General features: G+C 43.6%; 1 protein-coding gene across 6 annotated transcripts in view; it reads right to left on the minus strand.

The window, feature by feature from the left end:
• Nucleotides 1-5341: 5341 nt before the first annotated feature.
• Nucleotides 5342-14860, minus strand: part of YEATS2 (YEATS domain containing 2) — an 84023-nt gene continuing 74504 nt past the window's right edge. For 5 of the 6 annotated variants that reach the window (XM_029058892.2, XM_029058893.2, XM_029058891.2 and 2 more), the window contains 4 exons: nucleotides 10814-11040; nucleotides 9584-9658; nucleotides 9083-9156; nucleotides 5342-7539 (listed from right to left, as the gene is read on the minus strand). In XM_029058892.2, the coding sequence (XP_028914725.1) occupies nucleotides 7431-7539; nucleotides 9083-9156; nucleotides 9584-9658; nucleotides 10814-11040 (485 nt within the window). In that variant the 3' untranslated portion in view covers nucleotides 5342-7430. The remainder of the gene's footprint in view (nucleotides 7540-9082; nucleotides 9157-9583; nucleotides 9659-10813; nucleotides 11041-14860) is intronic. The other variant, XR_005660233.1, reaches the window with a different exon arrangement.

The following is a 14860-nucleotide window of genomic DNA, read 5'->3' on the forward strand; positions in this document are numbered from 1 at the left end:
TTGACTCTAAACATTAAAAGTTGTCTCTGTGCTCTAGGTTATCCGTGTATCTCTGAAGATAACGAATGGCTGGAACAGAGAGATCTGCTGACTCCACATCAGAAAGTCAAAAGCCAAACAGTAAAACCAGGTGATGACTCTTATCCAGATTTCTTGGCGCCTCTAGCAAGTGGGGCCGCGCTGGTATCAAACCCTAAGCGAAGGCGGTGCCTAGCTGGCATCAGTAATCGTCACCTGGGTTGGCTTAGGAAGAGACGGTGAAAATTCTGAAAGGCGCAAAGGCAAACATAAAACTCCCATTGGTAGGACTAGTCGTTGCAGTTTCACGTTTGCCTGTCAACCGTTTTGTTGATCCTGGACCAAGGGAAAGGAGGTGTTCAATTATCTGTTTCCTTGTGTTAAATTTGAAGGGCTGGGATTTCTGAGAATGGAGATGGGAGGTGCAGAAAGACATGCAATCGCATGGCCCTTTCCTGCTATATTTCCAGTCAGGTGCTCAGTCAATCAGTTGTATGCCTTGAGTGCTTACTGTGTGCAGACCACTGTACCAGTATTTGGGAGAATACAATACAACCGAGTTTTTCCCTGTCCACAAAGTGCTTACTGTCTAGATGGGAAGACAGACATTAAATTATGTATATGTACACTAAGTGCTTTGGGCTGAAGGTGGGGTGAAGATAAGTTGCTTAAGAGATACAGATCCAAGTGCATAAGTGATTTAGAAGGTGAGAGGGCGTAAGGGAGATGAGGCCTCATGTGATTTTAATAAGAGTTTGAAGGTGGGGAAAGTGGTGGTAGATCATATATAAATGAGGAGGAAGTTCCAGGCCAGCTAGAGACGTGGGCAAGGGGGTGACGGCAAAATAGAGATCGTGGAGACACGGGCAAGAGGGTGATGCCAAATAGAGATGGAAGTACGGTGAGTAGGTTGGCTTTAGAGGAATGAAATGTGTGGGCTGGTTTGTAGTATGAAATCAGCTAGGTGAGGTAGGAGGGGACAAGCTGATTGAATGCTTTAAAGGCAATGGTGAGGAGTTTCTGTTTGATGTGAGGCTGGATTGGCAACCACTAAAGGAGTGGGGAGACACAGATGGAACTTTTTTTTTTTTTTAGAAAAAAATGAGGGCAGCAGAGTGAAGTAAGGAGAGGAGTGGGCAGAGACAGGAGGCAGCAAGACCGAGGAGGCTGATGGTGCTTTTGCGATTATTTGGAGGCAGTAAAGCCTTGCCAGAAGGAAGGGGACAGGTTAAGTGGGGGCTTATCTTTCCTTTCTTCGCAGTGGTGTTATTTCAGTTCCTTTCAGACTGTTTTTGCTTTCAAGACCAGTGTTCCTTTTCCTTAGGTCCTACGGGCATTGTCTGGAGGCTAGAGTGAAATAAGGTCTGGGGTGTCCAAGGGGGAAAGTAGGGAGGGGAATTCTAGGAAAGCCACATGAGGAAACTGTGGCTTCACCAGGGCTCTGACAGAGGAGGAAAAATCCAAGTGTCTTCTCCCTTCTATTCCTTGAAGTATCATTACGTGGTCTTGGACAAGGCACCTTTTCGAAGTTTCATAATCTTATCTAGAGAGTGAAGCAACCATTCAGGCAGCTGTGCCAGATTTTAAAAAAAATAATTTATGTCTATAAAACAGGACAGTGACTTTATTTGAAAGACATTATGGAATGCATTAGGTCTCCCAAGAAATTCTCTGGATCATTCAGGCTCAACAATAATTCATCTTGGGCCTTGTTCACATGTTTTGGGCTCGGGTTTTTACTAGCCCAAAGTATAGGCTGTTTTCTTATTTTTTGGTGTGGAGGGGAGAAGAGGACAGAGTGCCATAAAGCTTTCTGACTCCCCACATGTAGCATCCTTTATTCCTCCTCTCTATGCCATGATCATATATCATACCATCATCAGAGAGAAGCAGCGTGACTCAGTGGAAAGAGCACGGGCTTGGGATCAGAGGTCGTGGGTTCAAATTACACCTCAGCCGCTTATTGGCTGTGTGACTTTGGGCAAGACACAACTTCTCTGTGCCTCAGTTACCTCATCTGTAAAACGGAGATTAACACTGTGAGCCCCACGTGGGACAACCTGATCACCTTGTATCCTATCCAGTGCTTAGAACAGTGCTTTGCACATAGTAAGTGCTTAACAAATGCCATTCTTATTGTTATCATTATATCAACTGCATCTTTCTATGATGCTGTAGTTTAGTAAAGATTTTAATCATTTCTTGTGCTGGTATCCCTTTTAAATGAAGACAGTGGTCATCTTCATAGTCTGACTACTATAAAAGTCATTCAGGTTCTCCACTCTTCTTCTTCTTCAGTCTTTTCTGAAGCAGATCATGAGGCTGAGGGCAAATATAAAACCACCCCTCTAGAGCAACAGCTGAAGACTGACCGGAAAACAGCCCATTAGGAAAGAGGATGGATGGGGTAGTGATGGTTCCACTTAGATTTGATTTGCAAGAGAATATAGTTACTCATGGGAGCTAAAACTCTTGAATTTTACTTTGGAAATGAGTAAATTAATTTGGAAAATAGTTCAGCATACCATACATAATAATAGCGGTATTAAGCATTGACTATGCATCATGCACTGGGGTAGATACAATATAATCGAGTTGGACACAGTTTCCATTCCACATGGGGCTCACAGTCCTAAGCTGTGGGGGGAGAACTGCTATTTGAATCCCCATTTTACAGCTGAGGAAACTGAGGTGCAAATAAATGGAATGACTTGCCCAGAGTCACCCAGCAGGTAGGTGACAGAGGCAGGATTAGAGCCCAGGTCTCATGACTCTGTCATTTAACTAATAGTATCTATTGAGCACTTACATTGGACAGAGCACTGTGCTAAGCATTTGGGAGAATCAGTAAGCACAATCCTTGCTCTCAAGGAGCTTACCTCTACTCTTTCCTCTAGTCACAGTGCATCTAAATGTGAACATGGAAGAGCTTATGGCAGGCTCTTTGATTTTGATTTTAATTCAGGTGGTGGAATGAACTGAAGATATTGCCTGTGAACTAACCACTCTATATCAGGAAGAGGGAAAATGCCTACAGAAATACCAGGCTTTGTTCTTGGTGGCCAATTCCCAGGGCCCTAAAGCCAGTGCAATCCTGGTGACTTTGTGCTCAGCTTCAGCTAGAAAGCAAATAACTCTACTTGTAAGCCCAAGGAACTGGTTTTCAGAACTTGCCCTCTGATGCTTTTCCCTACCCCTAGAAAAAGGAAACTGTGCTGGATTATACCTGAAATGTATCTTGTTGCCCACATCTTAGTAGGCTCAGGGGCACTGGGAAGTCTAAAGTAGGTGGTGAGATCAGTTGATGAGTAGAAGCAGGTTTTTTTTTCTTTAAGAAATGATTAACAGATGGAAAATAATAGAATTGAAAAAGCACAGAGAATTTTTAACCCATTACAGAGCCTCAAATGATATTCTAGAACCCAACTCATATGGAGATCCTGCTGTCATCTTTTAAATCCTCATGTGATTATCCTTTGTATTATCATAGCGAAATTAGCTTTGCTTGTTGATTTTTCTTCACTCAACCCCTCAAAAGCTAGTTGGCAACCTTCCAAACAGTTTCAGGACTGTTACAATGTGGTTTGTAGAAACATGACAATGTAGCAAACCACTTCTCTCTAAATTCCAGGAATGAAGTACAGTTTAGGGGCTCTGCTTGAAACAGCATTACTGAAAAAAGACCCACTGTGCCCAGTTATATTAATTATCCTGGATAAATTACTGGACAAGCAGTCCTTATGGGTTGTGTGACTTTAGAGCCTAATGTTTAGAGATGTAAAAATACAAGTCCCCAACCACCTTAGACTGTAAACTCATTGTGGGCAAGAAGCATGTTTACCACCTCTGCACAATGAGTAGTGCAGAGCATTTACTGTGCTCATTAAATATGATTGATAGCTGGATAGATAAGAAGGGTTGTTTGCCACTGTTGGAGACAGAATCTGGGCTGGATGGTCCATTGGGCTTAACTACTACTGACACCCTCATGCTCATGTTCTTAGGTTCTTATGTGTGAATTCTTATGTTTCGGATAGGGCCGCATGGTACATTTCTCCTAAGGATTGAGCAGTTCCCTAGAGAATTCAGTCCCATCCAAACCTGTGGAAAGATCGAGTGGGAGCGAGGGTTAAGAATCCAAACATTCCGTAGAGGACAGTCTGAGCCTCTGGGTTCCATGGAATAAGGGGGTAAGGTTGAGCCGTCAGAAGCCACTGGCCCTCTAGAAGGTTTCTGGGTTCTTTTTTTTATGGTATGTGTTAAGCAATTACCATGTGCCAGGCACTATTCTAAGCGCTAGAGTGGATACAAGATGATCAGGTTGGACACAATCCCTGTCCCATATGGGGCTCACGATCTTTATCCCCATTTTACAGATGAATTGAGGCACAGAGAAGTAAACCGATTTGCCCAAGGCCACACGGCAAACAAGTGGTGGAGCTGGAATCGGAACCCAGGTCCTCCTGGTTCCCAGGCCCGTATTCTCTCCACTAGGCCATGCTGTTCTTGCCCAGCTGATGACTTTAGGTAAATTGGATGTTTGCCCCAGGTGACATTCTTTCATTCATTCACTAGTATTTATTGAGTGCTTACTATGTGCAGAGCACTGTACTAAGCGCTTGGAAATCAGCAGGTTCCAGAGAGAAGACCAGAAGGAACACTTTCTGAATAGAACAAGCCCAGATATAGCCTGGAATAGGTCAATCCAGCTGAGCGGGTTCATTACCCTTTGGAGATGATATAGATTCTCTACTGCTCTGAATAACTCTCCGATCCTTCTGCAGGTTTGTGGTTGCAAGCAGAACACGGACCAAGATCTTTCTGCACTTCACTTGGGTCATTCTTCTTTACTCCCTCTGAGGCTGCATAACTTATGGAGGCAAAAGCTTTCCTGGCAAAGGTTACTTAAAGTTCTGGGGAAATGTAGGTCTATTGAAGTAGCTCTTTATTTTTGGCAAAAGGGGTCAAGTTTCAGAAGTTTGTTGCAGGGGGCTCTTCCCTGGCCTTCCCAGGAATCTCATTCATTCATTCATTCAGTAGTATTTATTGAGCGCTATGTGCAGAGCACTGTACTAAGCGCTTGGAATGAACAAGTCGGCAACAGAGACAGTCCCTGCCGTTTGACAGGCTTAAGACATTGCAGTTACTACTGGGTGATTGCTGATCATCGTCGCATGATTCCTCCATACATTCTGTTGCTCCTTTCATGGGGGGACCAGATCCTGAGCTGGGAAGACCACCACTCGGACCTGGTGCTGGTCAGACCAATTATGGTTCTCTAGATAATGACATTTAGCGGGGGTTTCGAAGTCTGACCATCTCGTTATGTATATGAAAAGAAAATTTATTGTAGACATATGTTACACACATATATTATACACTATAATACAAATACATCTGAAGGGCTAAATCACTTTTCTTGGAATTATTCAATTATTCATGGTCTTAGCTCATCTGATTTTATTCATCTCTGTAGCAGGGGCAGGTCTTCCCTGGCTGAGAATTCAATTTCACAGATCATCTTATATAAATGCTTTTACATTTTAAATCTCAAAAAAGATCTGTTCTGGGTGCTTAAGAAAAAGGATGACAATTTGAGTCAAGTTAAATGCCATTAGTAGTTCAGGATACAATACCACATTCTCTGCTGAATCGAATTTTCATCTCTTCGACTCCCTCCACCTCCCGGAGAAGGGATCAGCAACAAACAGGGTGACGGAGCAAATGCTGCCATGCTGGAATGTCTTCTCTAACGGCTTCATTCTCTGTTCTCTCAACACAACCCCCCTCCCACCGTCACTGGCGTGAAAGTTAGAAAAGAAAGGCAAGGCGTCCTGGGTCCTCTCACCCTTACTGACCCATCCATTCCTGCAGGGCACAGAACACCATAATAATGTTATTTGTTAAGCGCTTACTATGTGCAGAGCACTGTTCTAAGCGCTGGGGTAGACACAGGGGAATCAGGTTGTCCCACGTGGGGCTCACAGTCTTAATCCCCATTTTACAGATGAGGTAACTGAGGCACAGAGAAGTTAAGTGACTTGCCCACAGTCACACAGCTGACAAGTGGCAGAGCTGGGTCATGGCAGTGCTCATGACCTCTGACTCCAAAGCCCGTGCTCTTTCCACTGAGCCATGCTGCTTCTCATTACTTAGGGGCTTTTCATAATTTGGTACCCCTGCTCTGCATTTATTTGTTACCGCTCTTACCTTTCCGTGAAAAGGTTTCTTTTCCTCTCTGCTCCAGGGGACTACCCCTTCCTGGTTTGGGACTGGAGAGGCTGCTCACACGCCTGCCTTTCTCCTGTTGTTTTCACTGCAGGCAAAGCAATCCCGACACACTGGGTCTGAGGGATTGCCACTCGGCTAAACCGACTGTCTGGGAAAGGGTGATTTATTATCCTCAACCACGGAGCCCATCAGCCAGTCATCCTGTGGATTTTTCTGCCAACATGGTAGTGCAAGGTAGAAGACATCACAGAGCAATGCAAACTAACCTCATGTGGGAGGCAACACATTTATCCTTAAAGGCAGCTTAGCCTTTTCGTGGTTGCCAGGATTCTGAAGTGCTGTCTATTCCCGACCATTCCATTGCTGGTGGGAGGTTTACTGGGGGGAGTTTTCTCTCTGTCTCGGAGCCTTCTCTAAAGGACAGGATATGGTCACGTTCTCCACAGGGACAGAACTTTGGCAAGTTCATTTTCACTGAGACAATACTCTGTGGCCTTCCCTTAAATGTCTACTTGTCTCCGGGTCATTACCTCCTTTGTCTGCCTCCAACGTGATTTCCATATCCTAATGTGGCTTAAAATCCCTGCAGTGGCCACGTCTCTGCAAAGAGAGAGAAAAACGCAAATTTGGTGTTCTCTTGTTGCAGATTTCTCCTTGAGAAGTAGCCAGGGAAAGAGTTGTGGGACAGAGAATAGGCCCAGGAATTGATGGATAAAAATATCAACTCCCTCCAAACTCACTTTGATTAGCTGCTACTGCTCAAGGTGGAATCTTCACCATGAAGATGGAGCCTTGAATAGCTGTCTCTAGCAAGTAACCCTCTCCAAAGAATTCATAGTGGGAGATGTCAAGGAACAGAATCAGTGCCAGGATGACCAAAAACAAATCCGGTCATCTTGATTTTGTTCCTGCCTTATTTTCCAGTCTGCATGCCAACAATGAAAAAATAAGCCAATTGACTAATAATATTTCATTTACCATCAGAAGTCTAAAAGTGTGATGTGTAACAGCACTCCTTCGTTCCATTAAGGTGCTTGTTTAGGAAGCAAAAATGATCTAGTAATGTTATTAAGTGTATATGCAGAAGAATAGCATCCATCCTGAGAAGGTAGAATTGGTACAGTCCACAGATTTTTGTTATGGTACAGTCTTTAAATCTTGCCTTTCTGGGTTATCTTCGTTCACTGTTCTTCATTTAATATCCCCATGTGTTTGTTTGTGAGGAAGTCAAGAAAGGGAATGTTACAGATGGCTTGATGAATATTCATGATGGTAATCTCTCTTGGAGTCCTGCACCAAATAAATCAAAGGGTATTACCAATGAATAGATCAACTGAACAGATATAGTCATTCAGCACTAGGAATGAGGTTTTGGAGGAAAGGGAATAATAACTTTTGATTTGTATAGTATTTTGATTTTTCCAAAGCATTTCCCAACACCTAATTCATCTTTTCCTTGCAACCTCCCTGGGAAGGAGCAGCATATGATACCATTCCTCATCTCCAGGGGCATAGGAGGATTAAATTATTTGCCCAAAGTAACACAGCAGATAGAGCTAAAATTGGAATCTAAGTCTCCAACTCCCAGAGCCTTTCCCCCTGGATCATGCTGACACCTTTGGATCTGTTAAGTAATCCCACTTCCACACCCAGCCTGTCATCAGAATCTTTTGAAAGGAGTAAGGGGAGGAAATCTGGGACAATAAACTGGAGGCTTTCTTTCAGAGGAAGCTCCTGGAAAACAGTCATGCTTAAAACAAGAGAAATCACCAATCTGGGAGAAAATTCAATCAGCCACCTAGTTCATCTCCCATATCTAAAGCCTCCAAGAGGAATCTACCATCCTTCCTTCAGGTGAGGCCATTCTGCAGCTTTGCTCGGTATTATCATGTTGAGAAATTCTTCCTAACCAGACAATCTCTCCTGCTGCAAATTGAGGCTCTTCTTCCTGCCCCATCAATAATAATAATAATACATAATGATGGTATTGTTCGCTTTCCTCACCTTCAGACATCTGACAAGGTCTCGAGAAGAGAACGTCAAGGGGTTCATTTTCCTCTCTGAAAACTAGGTGGTGGAGACTGGTGCACTACAAGACTGCAAACAAACCACTGGCCTCTTCCTGATGCTTCCCACAGCCCAGGGAGCTGCAAGATTAATTGCCATCTACTGCTCTTTGTCTGCATATGAGACTAGGACATTGCTAATGGTTTTCCAAGGACCCTATTCCAGTGGTTCTGTTTTGAGCTGTTCCACTAAGAGTCTTTTACAAAGAACAATAAAACCTGACCTTTCAGACTGTCTGGTTCAGTCTCTACTGGGTGGGTGCCTTGGGTCCTAGCACATAAGAGCATTCCTGGGGTTGTCTGCCATATGAAGCTTTAGATCCTTCCCCCCACGGTGGGCTTGGGGCTCTCCACAGTTCTGAGGCCACCCGGCCATGTAGCTTAAATGGAACTGGCTGGACAAACTCTTGTTAGCAGTTCTCCCCGGTCATCTCCAAGCCCTCCAAATGACACCAGGCTAAAGGCCCATGAGGTCGTTCATGGAACCTGATGTGGACGAGGAGGTGGCAGCAAGTTTTGGGGGAAGAGGCCACCAGAGTTACTCTGATGCTATTGCCTTTTGGTGAGGCTCCACCTACCACCCTCAGTCTACTAGTGAATGAGGACATTCCTCTGTGCACGAGTGTGTCCGGGCAGTACCCAAAATAGCCTCGGGGAGAGGGGGCAAATTGTCACCGAAATGGTTTGGCAACAGGAAGTTTAGGGAGACACTGAATTTTACCCAAGGTTTTCCAAGGCCAACATATCCAACCGGGAAATGACTGTACCTGTTGTGAGAAGCTGTCTGGTATCCCACTGCCAACGCTTGTCTCAGAATATCACTCACCAACTGCTCAGTGGCCTGAAATCAAGGTAACAGAAGTGAATGTTAAGCCTAGGCACTGCCTGACTTTTCTTATTGAAAACACTGAATGAACTGAATCTTAGTTTGGGGATGTTTCACAAATGGTTCATGATATTACTGAATGACCTCAAAAACGTTTTGGAAGGCAGCTGGCAACTAAATAAATTGGCTTTAGCAGTTAAGTCAGACTCTCACATAATGCTCTAACCCCGAATTTACTTGCTTCTTTGAAAGATCAGAACCACATGGAATTTACACTCTACAGTGAGCTAAGAAATCACACAGAGATCACATGGTGGAATAACAAAAGACACGTGAAGCAAACAGCCCCGGTACAGAGCTGATTAGAGCCTGCCCTGTTCCCAGAAGTCAACAACTACTCCCAAGTTGCCAAAGCCTCTTTCCTTCTCCGCTGGATGCCCACCTTTAAAATCATATCCTCGATAGCCGACGCGTACACGTTCTTGTGGAGCTCCACGGGTTGCAGAGAAATTCCTATCTGCAAGAATGGGAGAGGAAAGATGGCCCCATCAATTCCCAAACACTGTCACATCAGAACTATTTCAGCCTCCACACTCACCTTCCAAAGAATGGTTCAAAAGATCAAGTCTACTTGCCAAAAGTCAAAAGGGATAAACTACTGATTTGCACAGAATGGGTGGCAAACCATTTGACAAATGACATAGGTAAGGGGAATGTGTTTGGTATACTGTACACTCTCAGGCACTTAGTATAGTGCTCTACACACAGTAAGCACTCAATAAATATCACTATCTGACTACTTAGCTTTTTTACTCTTGGGCCACCTTGAATTTTCTCCCAGCTCCCAAAGGATCCATGGCCTAGCGGGAAGAGCAAGGGCCTGTAAATCAGAGGCCCTGGGTTCTAATCCCAGCTTCACCACCTGTCTGCTGTGTGTGACCTTGGGGAAGTCACTTAACTTCTCTGTGCCTCAGTTTCATCATCTGCAAAGTGGCGATTCAATACCTGTGCCCCCTCCTACTTAGAATGTGAGCTCCATGTTGGGACCTGATTATCTTCTATCCACCCCCATGCTTAGTACAATGCTTGACACATAGGAAGCACTTAATGAATACCACATTTATTCTTATCATTATCAAAAATATTTACTGAGTGCCTAACCCTGTAATTGTTACTTGGGGGACATAAAGAAAGTCAAAAGTTGGGATCCCTGTCCTCAAGATAGTGATCTTTGTTTTGTGATTCAAGCACTGGTTTCAGGAGCTTCTCATTTATTTCTGGAGAACTGGATTTCCACTTGAGATGAGGCTTAAAAAGCACAGCTAGAGGGAGGCAGTGGTGGGCAGGGAGAGATACTGTGAAATGCAATCTGTTCTTACTACTGCCTCGTCTTGGCAAGAACAGCTGGGTAAGTGTAGGTAGATGAAGGAAGCAAAACCATGGTTTTACCAGTGGTGGGTAAAAAACAGAGCTTGAAAAAGTGATTTACAATGTGTGTATGCGCACAAATCTATAACAATACATGTACACAGAGCCATCCCAATGAATCAACTTGTAAGGTGTTTTGGTGATCCATCTGATTGAAGTTTCCTGAAATCTTTATTTCCTCCGCTATCTTTATGTATTATCTGCTCTCTCCTCATTAGCCCCCGTGGATCACACTTCTCTTTACCTTCTGGGTGGTCTCGCTGACAAATTCAGATGCTGGTACTGATGCCAAGAAGAATTTCATTTCATCTTGTTTCTCTTCCTGTTCTTTTTTGATGTGTATTTTCAGTGGCTCCGTAAAATTTAGGATATCCACCTCCTCATCATTATCCGGTTCCCTTTTCTGAAACTGCTGCATCTCCTCCAGCTTTTGGCAGAGATCATTGGCAGTGGAGAATGATGACGGACACTCTAAATGAGAAGCAATTCATCGGATTTAGGATCTGACAACATAAAAAAGTGCTTTGGCACACATCTTTGTTCTTGACTGCCTTCCACAAGACCCAAGGGACTTAAGTAACAAGTTGAAAAAAAAGCTCAAAAAATATGCAAAACTTTGGTTCTTTAATGAGATTGGCAGAGGGATTGACAAATAGTGCTAACTTTTAACAGTGCTAACTTTTAAAGTCCCCATAAAACTGTTTAGCAGAGAAACCCTGGAGAATAAATGAGTCAAGGCCACCAAGCCAATTAAAACTATCAGAGGAATAACTCCAGGCCATGGCTTATCTCCATTATCACTTAAATTATGCATGGAGCTGGTGATTTAAAAGTGGAAATGAAGTAAAATAAAAGCCAATCAATCAATGAGTCAATTCTATCTAATGAGTTTAGGAAATGCAGATGATTATCAAGCAACTTTACGAATGAGTTGCAAAGGAATTTATTTACGCAAACAACCTACTGAAGGCTTAAATGCAAGAATATCCACAAGTAAAACCCAATTTATGACTTTCCCTGAGAAAAAAAATAGATGAGAACAAATAAAGACCCTGAAGTCATATATAATGGTGCACTTTTTAGATCACCTAGAAAATAATTTCCCTTGGGCTAAAAAGAATCCCGAAGCCAGAAGACCCCAATTCATTTGGAAAACATCTCAGTTTGAGAAGCACCATGGCCTAGTGGAAAGAGCATGGGCCTGGAGTCAGAGAACCTGGGTTCTAATCCTAGCTCTGCCCACTTGTCTGCTGTGTGACCTTGGACAAGTCACTTAACTTCTCTGGGCCTCAATTACCTCTTCTGTAAAATGAGGATTAAGACTGGGAGCACTATGTGGGACAGGGATTGTGTCCAACCCGATTATCTTGTATCTATCACAGGGCTTAATGCAGTGCCTGGCAGAGAGTAAGCGCTTACCAAATACCATAAAAAAAAAAAACACATCAAGAAGAGCAGGCAGAGAGTTTGCAAAGCAATTGGTTGAGGGCAGTCAGTGAATGTGTCTGTTTATTGCTGTATTGTACTCTCCCAAGTGTTTAGTACAGTGCTCTGCACACAGTAAGTGCTCAATAAATACAATTTAATGAATAAAAACAATTCTTCAAAGTTTGGCCATAAAATGAAAAAGAAAAAAGGAAAAAAATCTCACTGAAAACTTACACCAATAAATGAGAGTCTGAAATTCACATGAGGTAAAAGGAATGAAAAATTCTGTATGAACAGGAAAGCTAACAATGCATTTACACATATAGAGTTTAACAAACACTGGCTTGGGTGACCAAACAAAAAAATTATCGGATCCTCCCGCTGCTTTGACATGCGTGCGGATTGGCTTATCTGTTTATTCAATACTTCTCTCCCACCTTCTCTCCCTCTGCCAGGTCTGCTAATTACAAATAGTATTCCAAGAAATTATTGCTGAGCTGGGTGAATATATGCCAAGGGGAAGAAAACTGAAAATCTGAGAAGTGTTATGATGTCAGATTGGGAGGGGGCTCTGACAAACCTAATGGAAGGAATGGGGCTATTATTCAGCTCTAGGGGCAAAGGTACAGATCATTAATCTTGCATCCTATCCCTCCCCTCAAGATAGGGTATTAAAAAGCTTGTCCTCATTTCCATCTTTTTATGTGCTTTGACTGAGATTTTTGAGCTTTACTGAGGGAGCCCATCTGTAATCCTCTTTTACGTTCTACAGGCACAACAGCTGGCGGTGCCCACCCACATCTGCGGTGGAATTAAATCTGACAGGTTCAAAACCATGAAAACGGGTTTCAGAAATAGAATACAAATTCAGCCCAAGAATAGATCATGGGCATCCTCACTGTATCTCGATCTCCTCTGCCTTGCCACCGACCCCTTGCCCATGTCTCCTCTGGTGTGAAACTCCCACCCCCTTCAAAATCCCCCTAAAATCCCATCTCTTCCAAGAGACCTTCCCCGCCTAAGCCTTCATTTCCCCTACTCGCTCTCCCTTTGCTGTCGCCTACGCACTTGAATCTGTCCCCTTTAAGCACTTGATATCCATCCCAGCCTCAGCCGCACAGTCCTTACGTACCTATCCTTACACTCCGCCACTTCTCCTGAGAAGCAGCATGGTCTAGTGGAAAAAGAACGGGCCTTAAAGCCGGCTCTGCTGGTTGTCTGCTGCGTGACCTTGGGCAAGCCACTTAACTTCTCTGGGCCTCAGTTTCCTTCCCCATCTGAAAAAGGGGGATTCGATTACACTGTTCACCCCCGCCCCTATTTGGACTGTGAACCTCACATGGGACAGGGACCCAATTATTCAATTGTATTTATTTAGCGGTTACTGTGTGCAAAGCACTGTACAAAGCACTTGGAAAGTACAATTAGGCAACAGATAGAGACAATCCCTGCACAACAAAGGGCTCACAGTCTGGAAGCGGCATGACATAATGGATAGAGCATGGGCCTGAGAGTCAGAAGGTCATGGGTCTAATCCCAGCTCCGCCACTGTGCCGCTGTGCCACCTTTCTGCCGTGCGACCTTGGGCAAGTCACTTCCCTTCTCTGGGCCTCAGTCACCTCATCTGCAAAATGGGGATTAAGCCTGTGAGCCCCATGTGAGAGACATGGACAAAATCCAACCTGATTAGTTTGTATCTACCCCAGCTCTTAGTACAATGCCTGACCCATAGTATGCACTTAACAAATATTGTATTTATTCATGGAATCTTTATTCCATGCTAGCTGCTGCTGTAAGCAGCGTAGCTCAGTGGAAAGAGCAAAGGCTTGGGCGTCAGAGGTCGTGGGTTCTAATCCCGGCTCTGCCACTTGTCAGCTGGGTGACCCTGGGCAGGTCATGCCTTCTCTGTGCCTCAGTTCCCCCATCTGGAAAATGACAATTAATACTGTGAGCCCCACATGGGACAACCTGATAACCTTGTATCTATCCCAGTGCTTAGAAGAGTGCTTGGCACATAGTAAGCGCTTAACAAATAACATCAGTATTATTATTACAGCACTGTAATAATGGTTTCAAATCCAGACTGTTACAAAAAAAAAATCTTATGGAAATAACATGTTCAGTTAAAGGTGTCTTGCTAATAGAAGCAGCTCTGAAAAGCAGCCAAGGTATTCAGTAACCTGGGGTAACTATGCAAGAGTCAGAAAAATCAAGAAATGAAATAAATGAATATCTGTTTTAATTCTACTACCTTCCCTCTCTCTCCTCTTTTTAGTGATAATTATAACTAATGTGCACAGTAAGGGAAAGAAGGAGAAGGAGCAAAGAACCCAAACAATTTGCAACCTGATTAATCCCCCAGACAGAATAAACGAGAGCTGATTCCACAGAAAAGAACATGCCTAGGAAAAGTACGATTTTGTTCAACAGCATGGCTTCCTAAGACTCTTTAAGTTGAGCATCTGATTACTTAAAAGGATAGGAGGATCTTTCACGGTGAGTATATACTCTTTCCATAGATTTAGGATGACAAAAGATTTTGGCCAAATCTTTGTCTCCCAGGACTCCAGATTTTCCAACTCTTGATCACGCCGCAATTTCCCAGATGCAAAATGATCTCTGATGCTCTCGAATGTAAGTGAACTTTCAGAGACCCAATAATCTAATCAGGCTAATTAAAACCCTCTCTAGAAACCAGTGAGCCAGATGACTTTGTACTGACTCCTTATTTTTGTTGTGAAGAGTGTAGCATTTAAATTCATCGTCCATCTGGCTCTGATGAGATGGACATTTATACTACATCCCTCTGATTAAGGAGAAACTTTCCTTAGACTTTACAGGACTAACCCTTTTCTGCCCCCAT

The sequence above is a fragment of the Ornithorhynchus anatinus genome, chromosome 1, assembly GCF_004115215.2.
Source record: "Ornithorhynchus anatinus isolate Pmale09 chromosome 1, mOrnAna1.pri.v4, whole genome shotgun sequence".
Lineage (NCBI taxonomy): Eukaryota > Metazoa > Chordata > Mammalia > Monotremata > Ornithorhynchidae > Ornithorhynchus > Ornithorhynchus anatinus.